Source organism: Labeo rohita, chromosome 8, assembly GCF_022985175.1.
Source record: "Labeo rohita strain BAU-BD-2019 chromosome 8, IGBB_LRoh.1.0, whole genome shotgun sequence".
NCBI classification, from domain to species: Eukaryota; Metazoa; Chordata; class Actinopteri; order Cypriniformes; family Cyprinidae; genus Labeo; species Labeo rohita.
The window spans coordinates 19,905,723-19,928,218 of NC_066876.1; the positions used below are offsets into that span (position 1 = coordinate 19,905,723).

At 34.6% G+C, this 22,496-nt stretch overlaps 1 protein-coding gene across 1 annotated transcript; it reads right to left on the reverse strand.

The window, feature by feature from the left end:
* Window positions 1–36: 36 nt before the first annotated feature.
* gnai3 (guanine nucleotide binding protein (G protein), alpha inhibiting activity polypeptide 3) lies at window positions 37–21,475 on the reverse strand. The gene is made up of 9 exons (XM_051118215.1): window positions 20,870–21,475; window positions 14,615–14,657; window positions 12,966–13,107; window positions 12,177–12,334; window positions 7,509–7,637; window positions 6,871–7,000; window positions 6,221–6,374; window positions 4,135–4,345; window positions 37–3,402 (listed from the first exon to the last, which is right to left on the reverse strand). Exons 1-8 carry the CDS (start codon window positions 20,985–20,987, stop codon window positions 4,155–4,157), a joined length of 1,065 nt encoding a protein of 354 aa, XP_050974172.1. The 5' UTR covers window positions 20,988–21,475; the 3' UTR covers window positions 37–3,402; window positions 4,135–4,154.
* Window positions 21,476–22,496: the final 1,021 nt, after the last annotated feature.

Below are 22,496 nucleotides of genomic sequence, written 5' to 3' on the forward strand. Positions count from 1 at the left end.
CAGAGCTAATTTTGAATGAACCACAGTACAAAACACTCTTTTTGCTAAGAGTATTATGTAATCAAAAAAACAGGTGTCTTTATGACAGCTAAAATGAGTAGTAAAGATATCTAACAATCGTGAGGGTACACATATATACACATTCAGAGCCACAGGCACAATCAGAGAAACAATTGGAATTGTAGGAAATAAAGAGCCAAAAATGGCAATTGCACATTTGAAGTAATAGACCAGATACACAAGACAAAATACATCTAGGTATGATTTAAGTAAAAATGTGTCTTCACTGTTTCAACATAATCTTGGATCCATTTAAAAAACAGATTATTTTCAACTCATGTTGTAGTTCTGATTATGATTACGTATATACTATATGTTTCTTTAAAGGGGTCATCGGATGCCCATTTTCCACAAGTTGATATATTCTTTAGGGTCTTAATGAAAAGTCCATAATATACTTTGGTTAAAAATTCTCAATGGTTGTGTAAAACAACACCCTTTATACCTTGTCAAAATGAGCTCTGCAAAAATCATTTTGTTCTGGTCGACGTTGCTTTAATTGTTAATGAGCTCTGCTCGCCCCGCCCCTCTCTTCTCTCTGTGGAGTGACGAGCCTGTTTACTTTAGCCGCATTTAGCCACTAAACTTGCTAACTAGCACGTTATTAGGAATATATGAATATACTAGGAATATACTCACTTCTGCTGTAAGTGAAGCTGGATCACGAATAATTCGCCCAAACATAATGGATACATGTAGATCGGGAGGCGCGTTCCCTTCACAAACAAACATAATCCATTGCATCTTCAGCAGCTCAGGTGTTGGTACTAAATGACCAGTATGTTCATTATTACATCCAGCAACACAACACCTCAATCGCTCAATCGGAGATATTCTTGTCTAACTTATATCCTTGCTCCGGCATCGAAACAATGGAGGTTGGACTGTTACAGCTGACACTCATGTCAATCAACTATTGTGGGAGCGGCCTCTGTTGGTGTGACACCACACTGACAGGCATCTGAGAATGGCTCAATTTGAAAAAGGGGATATTATTTTTACATATTAATTAAAAACCACTGCATGGATTTTTATCATTGTAGGGTAGATTTGTACATACACTGCCAACACACATTAATGTTCAAACAACATGTAAAAGTGAACTTCGCATCCGATGAACCCTTTAAACAAATGTTATTTGATTGTATTTTTTCAAAAGTGCAGCAATTGGTGACATTGTACTTTGGAGTTACACATGATCTAAAAAGACTGAAAATTAAGGTTTTTAATAACACTCAATAGAAAGGTGTTCGAAAAATTAAACAAACCAAGTTATTAGCATATTAGTGATTCAGTGCTGTCATTAACGTTAGTTGTTCATTTGCACTTTCATGTTTACAATAGCTAAAATACATTACCAGTCAAAAGTTTTTGAACGGTTAGATTTTTAATTTAAATTTAACAATTTAATTTATTTTTCTTAAAGAAGTCTCTTCTGCTCACCAAGCCTGCATTTATTTGATCCAAAGTACAACAAAAACGGTACAATTTTAAAATATTTTTTCTATTTAAAATAACTGTTTACTATTTGAATATATTTTCAAATGTAATTTATTCCTGTGATTTTAAAGCTGAAATTTTCCTGTGATTTTTAGCATCATCACATCATCATGATCCTTCAGAAATCATTCTAATATTCTGATTTGCTGCTCAAAAACATGTATTCTTATTATTATGGTTTGAAAAGTTGTTGTTCAGGTTTCTTTGATAAATAGAAAGTTCAGAAGAACAGCATTTGAAATAATGAAAATAATGATGTAGTCTTTTGTAACATTATAAATTTCTTTATCATTACTTTTGATTAATTTAAAGCATAAAAATATTATTCTTATAATTTATCTGTAATTTAAAATCTTCCTATTTATCAAAGAATCCTGAAAAAAAAAATGTACTCAACTGTTCAATAATAATAATAAATGTTTCTTGAACAGCAAATCAGCATATTATAATGATTTCTGAATGATCATGTGACACTGAAGACTGGAGTAATGATGGAGAAAATTTAGCTTTGATCACAGAAATAAAATTCATTTTAAAATATATTCAAATAGAAAGCAGTTATTTTAAATATTAAAAATATTTCACAATATTACCGCTTTTGCTGTATTTTGGATCAAATATATGCAGGCTTGGTGAGCAGAAGAGAATTTTTTAAAAAACATTAAAACTCCTACTGTTCAAAAACTTTTGACTGGTAGTGAAGTTAAAAAAAGCACAGTGATATAGAAAAGAAATCACAGATTGTTGCATGAAACCAAACCAAGTAGATGAATGTACCAGCATTGGAATACCATACTTTTTACTTGCACATGCTGGTAACTCTGGCTGTTTGGCATGTTTTGGGAACAAGATATTACAGACATCGAACTTGATGTCAACCCTTTTCATATTAAATACAGGTATTACAAACCAGATCACATTGTGTCAGTTTGTTTAAAAATACTGAAATCCACAGGATTAAACAAAAGCACATCACACTAGTTTTAGAAAAATCTGTACTCCATCAAGAATGCAAATCTGTTGTGTTTTCATGGCATTTGTTCCCAAGTGTTCCTGACCCAACATAAGGTCATTATTTTTGCACCATTCAGAAATGTATCTGTGAGAAAAACATTTTTTCACCCCTTTACTGGTCCTTATGAGATACAAAAATAGTGTGTTATATAAAGTGTTATATAAAGTGATCCATGTCTAATTAGTGAAAAAATAAACTGTGTCCTGTTGGTGTGTGATCGGGCTGTGAATTACTAAAGTATGACAATAACACAATATACAACAATAGTTCCCACACTAGCTCAGTTTCACTTCTCATCATAGTGACTTAATTCTGAGAAATTCTGATATGTATGCAAACTTAAAGACAGATCTAAAAAATTAATAAATTAGCTAAATAATCACTATGAAAAACTTGGCAAAATGGTAACTTTCCCACAAGAACTGATATATTGTTATTAAAAGGACTCGAAATCTGCTTGCAGTGTTTTAAAAAAAAAGATATTTGATGCAACGGCGGTTAGCATATAGTCACATTTTACCATCCATTGTGGATTATGATCAATGCATAGTGGTGTGTCATGTAATACCTATAGAGGAAACAGGAAATGAATATAATGGAGCTGTATGGGCAATAAAATAAAGACTAAAAGGAAGTGGAAAAGAAATAATGTCCATAACAGACTGTCATTAAGAAAGGATACGGGAAAAATGTCCATGGGCATAGGTACCGCACTTAGCGTGAAGAGTGCATGCTGATGGAAGTCTCTCTCGCTCATTCGCCACCGGAGGAAACAGACGAAACCAGGAGCAACCAGACAGTGAACCTTGGAAATCTTCCATAAATAACTGTAAATAAAAAACATGTCTTAATGATACATATGAAACATTTTTCATGTTGTTAAAAAGTTAATTCACTCAAAACTGTAAATTCTGTCATTAATTACTGACTCTTATGTCGTTCCAAACCCATAAGACCTTCATTCATCTTCAGAACACAAATTAAGATATTTTTGATGAGTTTCGAGAAATTTCTGACCCTGCATAGACAACAATGCAACTACCACGTTCAAGGTCCAGAAACGTAGTAAGAACACTGCATGTAGACATTTGCTGAATAAAGTCATTATTTTAGTTTGCTTTGCACACAAAAAGTATTATCATAATTTCATAAAACTTTTAACATGTATTTTAGTAATGTACTTACTACTTTTCTGGGCCTTGGACATGTCAGTTGTGTTGCTGTCTATGCAGGGTCAGAAAACTCTCGGATTTCATCAAAAATATCTTAATTTGTGTTCCGAAGATGAAGGTCTTACGGAATTTGAACGACATGAGTGTGAGTAATTACTGACACAATTTTATTTTTGGGTGAACTATCCCTTTAAGACCATCCAGGGGTCTGTGTTTTTTGATACATACGGTTCTATATTTTAAACTTACAAGAAAATAAGTGCAAACATTAATCGATGATTTCAGTATAAAAACATTTGCATAGAAAACTATGCAGTTGGTGAAAAAGATTGACTGTATTTCTCACAATTTGTCCTGTAGGCCCTTTTCTCTTTTCGCTGCACTGACCTTAGCAGACAGAAGATGCTTCAATAGAGGCCACACTCTATGAGGTTATTCTTGATGATGACATCAGTGACCGCATCAAACACAAACTGTACGTTCTTGGTGTCCGTGGCACAAGTGAAGTGTGTGTAGATCTCCTTTGTGTCCTTTCTTCTGTTCAGATCCTCAAACTGGCACTGGATGTAGGCCGCTGCCTCCTCGTATGTGTTTGTTCCTGAACATCATATGACGGAGATGAGTTTTAAGATTTTTGTGATTTTGTCATTTTTGACTTGTTTATTTATTGAAAGAAATCAAAACTTTTATTCAGCAAAGATGCATTAAAAGAGAAGTTCATTTCCAGAATACACTTTTAGTCGTAAAGAAATTAAGGTTTTGAGGAAACATTCCAGGATTTTTCTCCATATAGTGGACTTTAATGGGAGCCAATGGGTTGAAGATCCAAATTACAGTTTCAATGCAGCTTCAAAGGGCTCTACATGATCCCAGCTGAGGAATAAGGGTCTTACCTAGCAAAACGAATGGTCATTTTCTTAAAAAAATACAAATTTATATACTTTCTAACCACAAATGCTCGTCTTGGCACCAGCCTGACCTTGTGCATTACATAATAATGTTGGAAAGGTCACACAATACATGTGGAGTACCGACCCAGTGTTTACAATGTAAACGTGCAAAGAAAGTCAAACACCCTTTACAAAAAAAAAAGGTAAAACAACGATGTTGGATGATTTTGAAGTTGGAGAAAAAAATTAGATGCAGTTTTTCGCCCTTCACTACTTTTTTTGAACCACAGTACATAGACGAAAAACTAATCAAGCATGACTTTTCCAATGTGATTACGAAATGTGTCAAGCATTTGTGGTTAAAAAGTATATAAATATTAACTTTTTAAAGAAAATTGCAGATAATTTCACTAGATAAGACCCTAATTCCTCGGCTGGGATTGTGTAGAGCCCTTTGAAGCTGCATTGAAACTGTAATTTGGATCTGGCTCCCATTGAAGTCCACTATATGGAGAAAAATCCTGGAAAGTTTTCTCAAAAAACGTAATTTCTGTTTGACCGAAGAAAGACATGAACATCTTGGGTGACATGGGGGTGAGTAAATTATCAGAAAATTTTTATTCTGAAAGTGAACTTCTTTAAACTGATCAAAAGTGACAGTAAAGACATTTAAATTTCTAGAGATTTAGATTTCTACTTCAAATAAATGCTGTACTTCTACTTCTATTCATTAAAGAATCCTGTAAAAAAAATGTAGAATGTGTATTTTATGGAGACTGTCACATCAATAAACCCAAAATAAGATGATGATTTGGGGAACAAAATAAAAATACTCAGTTACATTTGGAGGAGTGTATTAAAGCATCTCAGTGATTCAAGGTTTTTAGTCCAAATTGAAAAACTACTAATTCATCATTTTGAAAATGAAGTGAGGCAAAAGTTTCTGCTAATGGTCCAGCCCACTGGCAAAATAAACTCTGCCACTTTTCATACATGACTGATTTCAATGAAACACGCAGAGGACAAACCAACATCTGTAAAGGTACTGTGTTTAAAATATAAAGACTGTGAGAGACGCTAAAACGTCTCCAAACCGGCAAGACTCAGCTGTCACCGGCCCTGAAGGATGATGACTAGCAGACACAAAACAGAGTTTTCCACAGTGCTTGGACAACGAAAAGCTCCCCTCCTCTGATAGGCTGTTCAAACTCAACCTCACATAGTCCCTACTTCAGTTTTACACCGTTCTATAAACAAGCAGTAATTCATCCACTCTGTCTTTTGCCCTAAAGGCTCCACCAATATAATGATGCTCGAGTAGAAATATGACTTTCTGATTATCTGCAGATCCATCTAATTTTAGACATGATTCAAAAAGTTCATGTTTTCCAGGGCTGAACCAAGTTATCAGGAGTAACACAAGTAGTTCTGAAACACACTTTTTCCTGAGTGGGATCGTCATTAGCCACATGCAAATTCAACACTGAGTTTAAGTGCAAGTTACTAACGTATGCATGTTATTTAAACCACTAAATAGCCTTACAATCATAAGGACAATAATTCAACATTTTATATATTCTCACCAGAGTATTCTGGGTAGCATATCGTGAGTGGACTTCTCTTGATCTTCTCCTCGAACAGATCCTTCTTATTGAGGAAGAGAATGATGGATGTGTCTGTGAACCATTTGTTGTTGCAGATGCTGTCAAAAAGCTTCATGCTCTCATGCATACGGTTCTGTGGACACATTGAGATCATATGACTAATGTTCATATTTGATTGGACGTTGCTTAGTTTGACATTTGAGAGTTGAGATTTTCAAAAAGTACATTTGAAAAAAATCAAAAGTGCGCTGCAAGGGAATCAAGGGTTAATTCGTTCTATAACACTGTGCATATTGACTCCACTGAAAATCAATATGCAACCTCAAATCAACCTTGTATGGAAAAATAGTCAGTGTATTTTAAGAAATTAGGTCTCATGAGGAAACTATGCAGCCTTTCCAGAAGCTATGAGGAAATCGCTTTAACACAACCAGGACGAATGGAACATCCTCTGTGGTTCTGAAATATCGAGATCTGGAAGTAGCCTTTCTCACTGATCACATTATTTTGCGAAATTTTCATTAATCCATCATATCAAATGAATTGGCCCTGTGATCTTGTTAACAGACTAGTGTGGCATTCTGATTCATCTCCGTAGGGATTACTTCAGGATGGTGAAGGAAACTCACCATCTCTTCATCCTCCGCCAGCACCAGGTCATAGTCGCTGAGTGCCACACAGAAGATAATAGCGGTGACGCCTTCAAAACAATGAATCCATTTCTTCCGCTCTGAACGCTGGCCACCAACATCAAACATCCTGTTTGGACACAAGAAGTATACAGTGATCAGGACATGAGAGACAAAGAAAGAAAGACAAAAAGAAAGAAAGAAAGAAAGAAAGAAAAATACTAATAAGAAACACACAAGTTCACACATAAACACAGTTGGTTATGTCTAAAGAGAAAGTAAACAGTTGAGAGAAAAACGGATGCCTGTATATTAGATGCGTGCAGATCTCAAACAGCAGACTAATGCTGCCTTCACGTGCTGTCGGAATTACTGTAAATACGAATATCCTAATCGGAAATTGGACATGAACAGCTTCTCAAGTCGTACTACTGGGAAACTCAGATTATTTTGAGGTGCATTCACGCCATGTTGAAATTACTGTAATTTTGAGGTTTCAACATGTAAATGGCTTTCATGTCCTCAGTGAACTCATAATTACAGCTTGTAAGATGGGACTTTTCTGTGAGCTCATATAAGAAAGAAAGAAAGAAAAAAAGAAAGAAAAAGAAAGAAAGAAAAGAAGAGTGGAGACTTACTTGAAGTAGAGCTCTTTGAAGGTGAAGTGTGTTTCCACAATGCCAGTGGTCTTGACTCGAGTCCTCAGCACATCTTGTTGAGTGGGCATGTAGGTGGGCTGGGATATCCTATCCAGATCATTCAGATAGCTGGACAAGAGACAAACCGAAGTGAGCATTTTAAGTGGAACTATTTAAAAAACAACAATGAAAATGTCAAGATGATTTAATGAGTATTTAGAAGAATATCACCTAATCAAATCCTGTTTATTTTCTCTTTATTTTCTTCACGAGTTAATAATACTACCAAATTAAATAATACTACCAAATTATCATGCAGGCTCTATTACATAAACAGACTCAGTTTTTGGATGGAACACATTTAAAAAGGCTGAACTCTTTCTGAGATCTGCATAATTATGAATATCAGCGGATATTACTTTACTTTTATTATATGTTTTTTTGAAGCTGGCAACCGGGGTCTGTACGATTTTTAAATGTTTTTGAAAGACATTTCTTATGCTCACCAAGGCTCCATTTATTTGATCACAAATACAGTGGTGTGAAATTTAAAATAACTGTTTTTATTTTAATATATTTCAACATACCGTAGTGAAAAAAGATGCACTAAAATATATCTGAAATATATTTTGTGCTAAGTATACTACAAATACATTTACATATTTATGCGTTTAATAAAAATAGCCTGCAGCTGTACTTGGTACTGGTATACCTAAAGTCTGCTAAATTGGAACAACTAATTTTGTTTTTAATGCACTTTAATTGTGTGGAACTTGTGCTGAGGTACAACTAAAGATATACTGAAGTATATCTGATTGTGCTAAAGTGGAACTTTTGCAAGGTGCACTTTAAACATCCTGCATTTAAAGACTGGTATTATATAGAGATCATACAATCCGTATTAATAGTGATATTAAAACACATGGTATAGGCATAAAATTAAGAAATGTGGATTGTGCAATAAAGAAAATTACATACATACATCTTAAGTGATATGTCAATAAATATGTTAATAGATTTGAAATATACTTATATATTATACTTATATATTTCAGGATATATTTTTGAAGATTCTTTGATGAATAGAGATTTTTTTTAAATACAATTTTTGAAACAGTACAAATACCTTACTTTTGATCAGTTTGTGTCCTAACAAAAAAAACTTATTGACTGTGGTGTATCTTTTCTACTAATATTGTAGGATTAAAAAATTATTATGGTGGTAAAATCTTCCCATTCAGGAAACCAAAAATGTCCATATTGGATCCTGTGACTCTATTGAGTGTTTTAAATCTAATCTGAAGACAGATCTCTACTCTTTTGCATGTGACCCTGGACCACAAAACCAGTGTTTTGTATAAACATTTTCATGTATAAACCCAGATTCAAATAAGCTTTCCATTGATGTATGGTTTGTTATGATAGGACAATATTTGTCCAAGATGCATCTATTTGAAAATCTGGAATCTGAGGGTGCCAAAAAATAAAAATATTGAGAAAATCGCCTTTAAAGTTGTCCAAATGAAGTTCTTAGAAATGCATATTACTAAGCAAAAATTCAGTTTTAATATATTTATGGTAGAAAATTTACATGGAACATAATCTTTCTGTAATATCCTAATGATTTCTGGCATAAAAGAAATGCCAACATTTTTTTTTTTTTTGACCCATACAATGTATTGTTGGCTATTGCTACAAATATACTTGTGCTACTTGTGCTAGACTGGTTTTGTGGTCAAGGTTCACATACAATTTTCCTTAGATGCATTGAAACGGACAGTGTTTTGTTTTAGTGGATATGTGTAAAAGGTGTTTTGTATTTTTAAATGTACAAAGCACTTTTGTCAACCTGTGTTTTAAAGGGCACCTATTGCGCAAAATTCACTTTCACATGTTTGAACATAAATGTGTGTTGGCAGTGTGTGTACACAACCACACTGTAATGATACAAATCCACCCACTCCTTTTTTTCCAGTCTCCATAAATCATAAGCAGTGTCTCAGAACAAGCCGTTCACATTAATCCATAAAATTTGACGTCACATTTTACAGACCTCATCCACGGCTGTTGACGGACATTAAGAAATATCTTCTTATTATAGCTATAGACTTTATTCAGTCCAGAGCAGTGAGTGATTTTGTTTATTTTATTGTTTGAATCATATTAACAGCATAGACTCCAGTAGGTACTGTATATTATGCTGCTGTCACGGTCACAGATCTAATATAAACATGCAATTTCTTTCCCAGCTGTTTACCTTCACAAACATAACCGACAGTGTTTTTGTAACTTATGTGTGTTTTCAACATAAACTTGTGTGTATTTGACCATTTAAGCACAGTTTGGTACTCTGGCAGCCGCTTTCTGTGTGCGTGCTTTGAATGTGAGCTCAGTAAATCGTATATCAGAAATTGAAACTGATTTGGCTATAAAACGCATGATTTCAGTGCGATAGACATGATAATCAAAACCAAACAGATGTTTTTTAGCAAAGTATCTGAGGTACAAGCTGTAAAGGTACAGCCCTTTTCTGGAAAAGTGGGCGGGGAGCAGCAGCTCATTTGCATTTAAGGACACATGCACGAAAACAGAGTGTTTCTGCTTGCACTCAAAATAGGCATTTTCAAAATGATATAATAAATGATCTGTGGTCTATTTTGAGCTGAAACTTCACAGACACATTGGGGCCCTTTAAATGTGCTGTAGACTTAAATATTGATTGACTGACTGATGGGGAGGGGGTGCGAAAAATTAAGAATCACTGCAATACAGGCCTGGTGATACTAAAGCACTGCTGTCCCAACCCTCCAGTGTTAATTTCGTCAACGAAGACGACGATGAAAAATATTCATTAACAAACATTTTTTCTGTGACGAAGATGTTGACGAGCTAAAACTAATATGTGATGCTAAAAAGTATGGTGAAATTTATGCCGCCTCCTCATTAACAAGACGGGACGAGAAAGTTATTTGAGGACTACTGGAAATTGAAAATACACCCTATAAGCTTACCGTCCTCTTTCAAAATGTGCGTCTCTGTCATTAGATTGCAATTGGATAAGGGGCGTTTGCATGTTTAGTCTCAGCATGCCAGCCGCAATGGAAAGATAGGCTACCAAAATGCGAACCTGTGATTTGACACAACGGCCTCAGCACCTGAAGGGCTAGGGATAGACTCACCAGATGTCCCGTTTTTTGTAGTCACAATTTGTTGTCAATTAACTTAAAGTTAGCGAACGTAAACAGATGGGTAAAAACTGAACGTGTCAGTATTACATGCATGCCTTCCGTATTAAAGGGACAGCATTCCTAATTAAATATTATCTGTCTTTAATGTTAGCCAACAAAATATGTTAAATAAATGTATAGCCTACATGTTAATTAAACTAACTGTATCTGAAAAATGAGTTTAATTTGTATCTCTAGCGTATTTGTCTTATTGTGCCTCTTTTTCAAAAGTGATAAATTATATATATATATATATATATATATAAAAATGAACAACTATAATTATAATAATTTTATAATAATAAGTAAAAGTACAAGTATAACAATAAGTACTCCTTCTTCCATACTGTTAAAGGGATGGTTCACCCAAAAATGAAAATTGTCATAATTGATTCAAGTTTTCCCAGATTCAATCCTTGACTCAAATGTATCATAAGCTTTAATTTTTGTGTAAAGAATTAATGATTATTTTTGTTTGAAGACTAAAATAGCTACCAAAATAAATGCTGGTAACTTCAGTGTGACTAAAAGTAATGATTAAGAGTTGACAAAAATGCAGTGAGTTTTCTTCGACTAAAACTAGACTAAAACTATGAAAGACTCAAATGACTAAAATGTGACTAGGACTATTAATCATTTTAGTCTCAAGATAAAGACTGTCAAATGCCTGTCAAAATTAACACTGAAACCCTCAGATTTTGCTAAAACACAGAAGCACAAAGCTTCTCTCTCACTAGAAGATTTGTCTCTATAGTTTCGCTGCATTAAAGCATGAGTTCACTGAGAGGAAAGAACTTTGCTCATGATTATTATCACTGGAAACATTCTTAGTGGCTACCAAAGCTGAAAACAGAGCAAAAGAATGACTGTAACATGGAAAAATCTGAGGGAAAAAAGTTGGGCAATGCAATTCAGAAAGCCACAAATTTCCCCACACTCAATGAGCTGGAATCCACCAGGTAAAAAATGCTGAACAAGTTCGCACAAGCAAAATTAAGTACAAATGTGCCTCAAACCTGAATCTTTCCCATTCAGGAAACCACAACCTAATTTTTTGTTAATCAATCACTTCAAACAAAAGCATGATTCGTGGAGACAAATTATGGCACATTAAACCAAATGTACTGTAAATTAAAATAATATTTACTAAAGTTATAAGCCAAAATAAACACTGGAATATTTTGTTCGAATAATTGTTTACTTTAAGCCAGTTTCTCTAAACAGTGTACCAAAAAAGACTCTTAAATGTTTACGAATGTTACTCCATTATAACAGAATTGCATTGCAAGAAACAAATTACAAATTACACATATTTATATATTATTTGGACACTTTCTGGTTGTCAGACATGTTAATGTGATGAACTACGTCTGTGGTCTCTCTGCTGTGCTGCACAGAAAAGCTTGTGATAAACCTCTATAGAGCACTTAGGTGCACTTACTAGGCTGCTGAATCATTGAGCTGATACTCTCGTGATCTGACGAAACACGTCTGCACTCCTTCATCCCTCCATAGCCGGCGAATGACCCCGGAGAGCTCAGGGGTCATGACTCCTTCCTCTGCAGTGCCGGCAAGCACAAAGAGCTGCCGAGCATCGTCCTGATGTTGAACAGAACAACATTAGAAGACAATCTGATTACTGGTCTCCAATACACACTGTCGGTCAATTCCAGCTGAGTTTGTTATCCATAAATCGTTGGCTGATTCAAACCAAACTCTTTTTGACTGACAGACGTTTATTTTTGTGTGATAGCAATTAGAAATACATTGCTGATTGTTTATTCTATTACTTTGTTGTATTCTTCACATTCAAGTCAGGTATAATATAATTTCTTTCTGAACAAATAGATATGTTTTCCTCCATGGCATTTTTCATAAACTGTTTTAGTTAAAACGTGGGTAAATACTGCTATTTATTACTATGTGTATTACTGCATAGAAATATGATAACATAACATTCTTCTTTGTTCATGTAGTAAAAAACACTGTGAAAACAAAGCTGGATTCTTAGAACGGTGACCAATTATGGTGGTACACAGCGTCATGATTTTATAAACGATCTGAAATATTTTTGTCCTGGGAAGGCTGAAAAAAGAAACATTTTTCCAAGTACTAAACTCTGTTTGGGTTGAATTTTTTAATAGGCATCACTGAAGTCAAATTCCAGTCTAGACAAGAGAAGTTATAGATGATTGTTTATTCTGTGGGTGTTTTAATTTATTTATCTTACCGCTCTTGCAGGATCCCCAAAGTCGATCTTTAAACGGCCCATGGCCCTGATAATGGCAATGATGGATTGAATAGTGTTGCTGTAAACCACGACTTTGTACTGCTTGCACTCTTCGTCTGAGTAGCCATCTTCATGAATGATCCTTAAGTAAAACAAATCAGATAACGACACCTACTACACATCAAACAAAACAATTATATCAACAAGATCCAATAAGCCAGTAACGTTCCCTCTGTGTGCTGTGTGCACAGCCAGCCTTTTAATTCTGATGGTGGTCCTGCACAAACCAAAAAATTCAGTTCAAGAAGTAAAAACATTGAGGGAAAAATGTGATTTCTTTAATGGCTATATAATTATTCATTTCTATATGTTTTAGTATAAAACATTTATTATATACAATGATTTTATATGTATTTTGATTACAATTATTAACTGTATTATTTCATTTTTATATATGCTCTAATAATTCATATTAATAAACGACATATATGTATGTGTGTGTGTGTGTGTGTGTGTGTGTGTGTGTGTGAAATCTCTGTATAATATACATATAAATTTATGTATAATATTAAATAATTTAATTTAAAACAATATAATATTAATAGAACAACAGAAATTAATCATTAATAATTTTATAAAGATACATTTAAAAATGATATATACAATGACTATATATTTCTTTTGATTACAATTATTAGTTATATTATTAAACATTTATATGTTCTGATCATTCATATTAACAAATTATGCGTGTGTGTGTATACACAGAAATGTCTGTATAATATATACATATACATTTATGTATAATATAAAAGAATAACATATAACAATATAATATTAATACAACAATACAAACTAATAATTACTGATTTTATTAAGATATTTAAAATATTATATACAATGATCTTATATTTATGTGGATTATACTCATAATAATTTTTAAGTTGTTATAATCAATGTTCATTTATTTTCATTATATATATATATATATATATATATATATATATATATGTATATATATATATATATGTGTGTGTGTGTGTGTGTGTGTGTGTGTAAAATTACTTATCAATAATATTTAAAATATTATATACAATGATTTTATATTTATTTGGATTGTACTCATATAATAACTATATTAAGTAATATTTACATATTTCTAAGTATATATATATATATATATATATATATATATATATATATATATATATGTATATATATCTATATATAAAAAATTACTTACAATATAATCAATAATACACATATATAATATTTATAATATATATTTATTTATATATATTATATATATTTATAAAATACTATATATATATATATATATATATATATATATATATATACTTAGAAATATGTAAATATTACTTATAAATTATATACATGTATATTACATAATACATAGAAATGTGTAATTACATATATAAATAAATATATAATACACAAACACACACCCATACATATATATATATATATATATATATATATGTATGTATATATATATTAAGAAATATTAATAAATATAAAGCCTCAAGGTTTTGCACAAAATCTAGAGGGAACACTGACTACTAGTCTCATTCTTGCATATCAGCATAAAGAAGATTAAAAGATTTTTGATCAAAAATCAGAACACTCACTTCATCTGCTTAACTATTGTACTCTTCCCTGATTCCCCAGCACCTAAAAGAGGACAAACAACACAAAACGTTGTTGATGAGGTTGATATAGCAAATCGATAAATGCAGTTTACTCGCCTGACCCCAAACATCACACGCTCAGGAGAAGGTCTACATTAGATGAATAGAAGCTTTCAACCTCTGCCTCCCACATCACAAGCCCAGCATGAGCTGCAGAACGAGCTCTCTATTTCGGGTTCTGCTTGCCATACGGTGAGATTAAATGCCCTGAAGATGAAAGCTTTGTCTGATGTTAGTTCCCCCAGCCCAAGTGTTTGTGAGGACAGTGGGAGCTACGATAGGTGAGCTTTTTATAACCGAGTCAAATGACTCACTTAAATGGCTTATTAACTAACACACCAGAAAGACATATTTGTACCAACATGAGCCAACAGGCCAGTGGACACATGGCGTGTATGTAATCCAATGCTTTACTTCTGAGCTGACGAGTAAAATGAGTAACAGGAATAAATTGTGCATGGTTTACATTCATATGCTATTTAGCAGGAACTGCATTACATTTTTAGCACATTTTGGATCACTTATATATTGGTTACCTATGTTTGTTTTATTGAAATGAATAAGACTTGAACTTGAAACATCCTTTGGCTTGCCATTCTGGTGAAAAATTCAGTCCAGTAACAGTTGGTCGACTGTTCAGTCTTCAGGATAATTTGTGCCGGCGGTTGCATGCAGCAAATCTACTGTAGGATGCATTACTGGTTAGATCAATAATGTCTGCTTCTGAGGTGTGGCTTGCTGCCATATTAGCCCAAATTTATGGCATGGTGAAGGAATAACTGTGGGTCTTGGGGGCTAGAGAATCATGTGGAAAATTTCTTCAGAGAGTCTTGAACCACAGGCATGCTGCAGCTGAAAATAAGAAAGCCAAAAACGTCCTGCCACGTCTGATGAGGCCCTGGCACAAGTAAAAGGTCAATGAGTTATCAATGGTTGAGTGAAACAGAGGTTTCATGAAAATCAGTTCTGGACATGCCAAAAATTCTTGCCAAACAGATTGAGAACACGCAAACCTATTGACCTTTCCACCCGTGTAGAGTTAAGCAAGCCTGATGTGGGTTAGTCATTATTTTAAAGGAGTAGTTCACACAAAAAAAAGCTGAATCAGTTCAATTTGTGCATGAATCATTAGGGATAGTTCACCCAAATATGAAAATTCAGTCATTATTTACTCATCCTCAAACCTGTATGAGATTCTTTCTTCTGTTGTGAGTAACCAAACAGTTGCTGGTCTCCACTGACTGGGGATCAGAAATGTTTGGTTACCCACATTCTTCAAAATATCTTCTTGTGTTAAAGGGATAGTTCACCCAAAAATTAAAAATACCCCATGATTTACTCACCCTCAAGCCGTTCTATGTGTATATGACTCTGTTCTTTCAAACGAATACAACTGGAGTTATATTAAAAATGTCATGGCTCTTCCAAGCTATAATGGCAGTGAATGGCTGTTGAGATTTTGAAGTCCAATAAAGTGCATCCATCCATCATAAAAAGTACTCCACATGGCGGATGAAGTAGGATGTAGGTGTAGTGTAAGCTCCGGTGATAATATGCTGGTCTCGTGAGAACCAAGTTCTGTTTACAGCAAAGGAAAACCAGTCTCCTCTCGGCTTATACTGAAATCCTTCAGTTTTTTTTTTTTTTATGAATCCTTGTTTTATATTCCTAATTTTCCTAATTCCTTCAAAATTTCAACATCCATTCACTGCCATTGTAAAGAGCCAAGGAAGAGCCAGGACATTTTTTAATATAACTGATTGTATTCGTCTGAAAGAAGAAAGTCATATACACCTGGAATCACTTGAGGGCGAGTAAATCATGGTGTAATTTTCATTTTTGGGTGAAAAATCCCTTTTAGCCAAAAAAAAACAAAAAACGTATTGTTTCATACAGGTTTGAAACAATTTGAGGGTATAATGACAAAACTTTCATTTTTTGGGTGAACATTATTTTTGCATGAACTGGATAAATTAATTCACTAAAGAGACTTTTTTTTTGCAAAAAATCATGAACCTGGCATTATTACTTCTCTCATTAACATACCGCATGTAAAATCAGCAATAAAAATTTGACAACAATACTACCATAGATTTTGCTTCTTCAGATCAAACATACAGAAAGTGTATTAGTTAGGGATCTCACAATACAATAATATCGCGATACAAAGTCCACGATACAACATTTATTGTACCTGAACTTTAAAGGGGACTCAACCCTCTTTTTATTTGTGATATACTGTCTCAGTCTAATTTACATTTACACTGAAATAAATAATTTAAAAAAAAATAGAAAAACAACAATGACGATAATAGCCATATACTGTAAAACAACTGCACTGCAAAATAAATGAAAATTAATATTTCATAGGTATATTATTTTTGCTTTCCACCACAGTAGGGAAATTACAATACTTCTTTCCTAATTTCTACAGTTGAAAGAGATGGCAGTAGAGCTTTTATTTTGAAGCTTACAAAAACACGTCTCATTTCAATCATCTGGCACGAACAATAAGCATAACTGGTGGCCATAGTATTAGTTATTATTGCAAAAACTGTTATGTGTGTTACAAAGTAAAATGAACCATCAACTGGTCCACATGAATGAATGAATTATTCAATCAATCAATCAATTAATCACTTATTTTGAGGTTCTCATTGTAAGAACTCTGATTTAGAATCAGCCAAAGTCAACGTATTCATTCATTCTACACAACACTTTTTCCTAACAACCACAGCTCTGCATTTACAGCCACTTGACTGAGAGCCACACATGGTCTGGATGCTGTCCGAGCTTCAGGTCTCGCACTGGGACTGTGTAGCACAGCCACAACCAGAATCTCCACATACACATCTGTCAGTGCTTTGATTGGGCATGTGAATGGCTTGCTTCTGCTGTAATTATACAGTTAGCTGCAGTGGCATGTGCAGTGTGGTTAAGATGGCCGCTATTATCAAGCCCAGCTGAGCAGAGCCATGCTTTATAACTTTTTCTTTTGCCATTTATTACAGCATTTCAACAGTACAGGTTTATATTGAGCAGTGAGCTGACCTTTAAAGACAAACCCCCTACTAAGCAATATCCTCCTGTGGGATAATCATGGTATTATCAAACAGAAAACTAATTTTACATTGAGAAGTCATCCCTCAGTTGACAAGCAAAAAGTTTCTTTAGATGCAGCTTTTGTATCAATGCTAAATTTGTTTGTTTTTTTAAATGATTTTTTGCGTTACGTGTCCAAAATTTGGACAGTTTTATACAATATCTGATGCACATTCATCATCTTTTTACGACACCAGACGTCCTAATTACGAGTTTCCAGAAAGAGATGAACAACTATGGACTTGCTTTTCTCTGTGGAACATCAAAAAGACATTTTGAGAATTGTTTCCATGTTTTTTGTCAATAAAATGGAATTCAGTATGCTCCAGTGTAGTTTGGTTCCTGATTTTCTTCAAAATATCTTCTTGACAGAAAGCTATACAGGTTTGGAAAAACATCAGGGTGAGTAAATGATAACAAAATTTTCATCTTTTGGGAGGAAAAGATGAAATCTCTTTAAACAAACCACTTGAATTGCAGTTCAGCCAGAAGTAATAGTAGAGTCATCATAGCCTAATGCCCCTGAAACTGCTGATGTCAGGAGACTCAGAGAGAGCACAAAGAAAAAGCCACAAGTGAGTTCCCACAATGTGATTAAGCGCAGAGCTCATTGTGCAATGCAAATTACAACTCATCCATACTCAACTCTGCTAGACAGTTGCAATCCTCTTGCCTACAGGGACGTAGCCATGCTGTCTAATCTCGCCAGCGGCATTCAAACGGCAAGATCGTATAAAAATAACTGGCAACTCAGGATGAAGCGCAAGTTCTCTGTGATCAGGCCAAAGGAGTTGATCTTCGTCCAGCTGTAATGTCAGAACTCGCTGTCCTTGGACAGTTCTTTCAGCGCGGCTTTTATTTATGAACTGCATTCTGTGTTTAACGGAGCATGTAATATTCGCCTCATTGAAATGCTCGCCCCACTTCCAGCATACTGTGGGTTTCTGCATTCAGAGTAAAAAGCCATCACCCCCCTCCCCAAACTTGCCCCAATGCACGATTTAAATGCCAAGAAAGAAAGGGTTTCATAACTTAAGAAAATAGACACAAAAGGAGGATTTTTATGCACACAAAGACTTGTACAAATGGTGATCCACAGACATGAATGCTGTCTCGTATATGCCATGTCTAATCTTTCTTGAAAACATTGCATAAGAATATGACAACATCACCAACTGACCAAACAGCTGATCATACGTTTTGATTTTGTAAGCTACTGCAATAGCTTTAACCTGTTTTAAAGGAGTAGTTCACTTCCAGAATAAAAATGTACAGATAATGTACTCACCTCCTTGTCATCAAAGATGTTCATGTCTTTCTTTCTTCAGTCATAAAGAAATTATGTTTTTGGAGGAAAACATTTCAGGATTTCTCTCCATGTAACAGACTTCTATGGTGCCCCAAATTTGAACTTCAAAATGCAGTTTAAATGCAGCTTCAAAGGACTCTAAACAATCCCAGCCGAGGAAGAAGGGTCTTATCTAGCCAAAAGATCATTTATTTCCTAAAAAAAAAAAAAAAAAAAAAAAAAAAAAAAAAAAAGTACAATTTATATGTTTTTTAACCTCAAACCCTCGTCTTGTCTAGCTGTGAACTGTTTTTTTTTTTCAGGTCATGACAGTTAGGGTATGTCTAAAAACTCCCATCTTATTTTCTCCTCCAACTTCAAAATTGCTGTATTTTTTTTTTTTTATCTTTTTTGCATTATCACTTTGTAAACTCTGGGTTTGTACTTCTGCAGCGATGTAGGATGATTTAGTTGGAGGAGAAAATGAGATGGGAATTTTTAGACGTACCCTAACTGTCATAACCGGAAAAAAGTTCACACGCAGCTGGTTAAAAAGAATATAAATTGTAATTTAAAAAAATAATAAATAACCAATCGTTTCACTAGATAAGACCCTTTTTCCTTGGTTGGGATCGCTTAGAGCCCTTTGAAGCTGCAATTAAACTGCATTTTGGAAGTTCAAATTTGGGGGCACTATAAAAGTCCATTACATGGAGAGAAATCCTGAAATGTTTTCCTCAAAAAAACATAGATTTTTACAACTGAAGAAAGAAAGACATGAACATCTTGGATGACAAGGGGGTGAGTACAATTATCTGTACATTTTTGTTCTGGAAGTGGATTTCTCCTTTAACTGAGAATGGATGTAGAAGAATATCACAGTCCAAAGGAAAACAATCCCACACAGAAATAACAGATGTCATTCCATATTTGACCACTCCTTAACAAACCACACTGTAAATTAACCCGAGAAACCACCTCTCTGTCACAAGCCACTTGCTACTTTATGAGAATATCTATTTCTGTTAATTCATTCAGCACTTTTTATCCAAAGCAACCCAAACGGTCACAAATATCTGAGACATTTCTATAGTTTTGTCTACAGCTACTAAACACTAGCTGACTGCCTGCTTCTGTTATCTAGGGTGCTTCTGTCTCTAAAAAATTAGTATTCTACCGACAAAGCATGCAGAAACAAACAGACAGACAAAACTCTAATGGTGCAAATCAGCCATTATCTTCTGCATTCCATCACGCATTGATAGCTGGAATACTGCCATAATCACACCATTACTTTCCACTCTTTTGCTGTGATTCCCAAGTGTGTGAGTATGTGGGTTTGCTTCTGGTGTCACACAGTGCAACCAAATGCTGTAGGTTAAATATGGTAATAAAATGTGATGCTCACTGGATGTTTGGGACACTGGGGGAGGATTACCACTGGGAAACATGTTTTGACAGCACACTGAGCCAAGACTAGTACAAACACAACACATTCTGAACCCACTGCAAATTAGCCGACAGGTCTGAATAACATTCAACAGGTTGTCGATCTTTGTTTTACACTCTGCAACCTATTACAGCTGAATGCTAAGTTTGATTGCTGGCTTAAATGTTAACATGACAACATGCAGTGATAAGTTCACGTTTTGGAGCAGTTGGCATTGAGTGCATTAGTGAAGATAATCGAGTTAAACCGTGAAATGACAGAAAAAGAATCAAAATATACACATTGTATTCGCAAAAAAAAGCATGCATTTGCATTTTCAAAAACATTTATATTAGCAAAGTCTACTGTGTCATACCGAGCAGCAGTAGTTTGACTTCTCTCGATGCTTTTTCTCCGTCCTGTCGCAGGTCCCGATCAATCATCTTACTCCTCTCCATCGCTGCTTTATCTTCAGCACTTAACGTGCAACCCATTTTGCAAAACGTTTATAAAACGATTAATAAAAGCCTTTAAAACTGAACGTTGTAGTAAATGTCCTACAGCTTGAAGAATAACGATGCCAAAGAGAGGGAAGGCGTTGGCAGGTTCGCACCAGCGTATGAAAACGGCTACTTTAAAACATATTAAAGCGGCGGTTCTGATAACACCAAGCTTATACGGGACCGCGGTCCACTGGCTGGGACAGAGCAAATGATCCAAAACCAAGGACCAGAAACCCTGAAGAACAATGTTTCCGTGACTAAAAACTTTCCACTGATGAGGTTCTGCGGTCTGCTGTGAAAGCCAGATTAAGTTTTTTCGCGCAAATACGGTATCCAAGAGTGTATCCAAAACATGTAGCTAAATGTCTCGAAGTGGATCACAGTTAGAGCTGTTAACGACTCGGTGTTTTTGAACGAATCTTTTAAATGAACGAATCGTTCTCGTTCACTTCCATGCACTGACTCACATGTTTCGTTTGCTGGAGTCTCTCCCTTTTGAAGCGCGTGACTGCTTCCCTCCCTGCAAAGACTGACGCCTGAACCAATAGAATTCCACTGCGGCTTGTGAGGAAGCAATATTATTGGTTGGACCCATTGAATGAACACGCCCATTTTACTAAACGAGTCATTTTTGAGTCTGAACGACAGTCGGAGCGGCGCTAATCGAGACATCTAGTTCTTAAACGAAGATTTAATTATCATTGTGTAGAAAGACTAAGTATATACATCTAAAACGACGTAGGATTGTTATTAAAACTTTTGCTTTGTTACTTTTTGTAACACATTTTAATGAAAGACATGCTTCTTTCATTCTTAAAGGGATAGTTCACAAAATGAAAATTATGTCATAATTATTCACCCTCATGTCTACCAAACCTGTAAGACCTTCGTTCATCTTCGGAACACAAATTAAGATATTTTTGATGAAATATGAGAGCTTTCTGACCCTTTATAGACAGCAACGCAACTACCACGTTTAAGACCCAGAAAGGTAGTAAAACAGTCCATGTGACATCAGTAGTTCTGAACCGTATAATTGTTATAAACTAAGAATACTTTTTGTGCGTGAACAAAACAAAAACAAAAACATTTCTTCTCTTCCGTGTCAGTCTTTGACGCACCTTTACAAGAGTATTACGACGTACTTCGTTATGTCATAACTGTTTCGAAACGCTTCGAAATTGAAATAGTTTGCCGTTGGGGGGTGAGCTCTGTGAACCCGTGAATCATTCACTGAGATCAGAGATGTGAACCACTGAATCAGAGTCTGTGGTTTTTCCCTTATCTTGGATCAGTTTAGTCAATATGTAGACATTTTTAACGACACATATGTGTAATTAAAAGGATGAGATGTAGTTAATAGAACAATTTATAGTAGAACGTCACAGTTATGTCACTTGCAGTTGCACACGCATAGTGGTGGTAGAAAAACACTGGTAACAAGTGGAGGGAAACGGGTAAAATCCATGGAATAAGAGAAAATAAAAATAAATATTTGTG

Bases quoted from the DNA above. Each gene is read 5' to 3' on its own strand.
- gnai3 (XM_051118215.1), bottom strand. From the start codon at position 20,987: ATGGGTTGCACGTTAAGTGCTGAAGATAAAGCAGCGATGGAGAGGAGT. The intron at 13,108-14,614 runs GTGAGTGTTCTG...GTTTTACTTAAG, and splicing joins ACAATAGTTAAGCAGATGAA to GATCATTCATGAAGATGGCT. The intron at 4,346-6,220 runs GTGAGAATATAT...TATGATGTTCAG, and splicing joins ATGCTACCCAGAATACTCTG to GAACAAACACATACGAGGAG.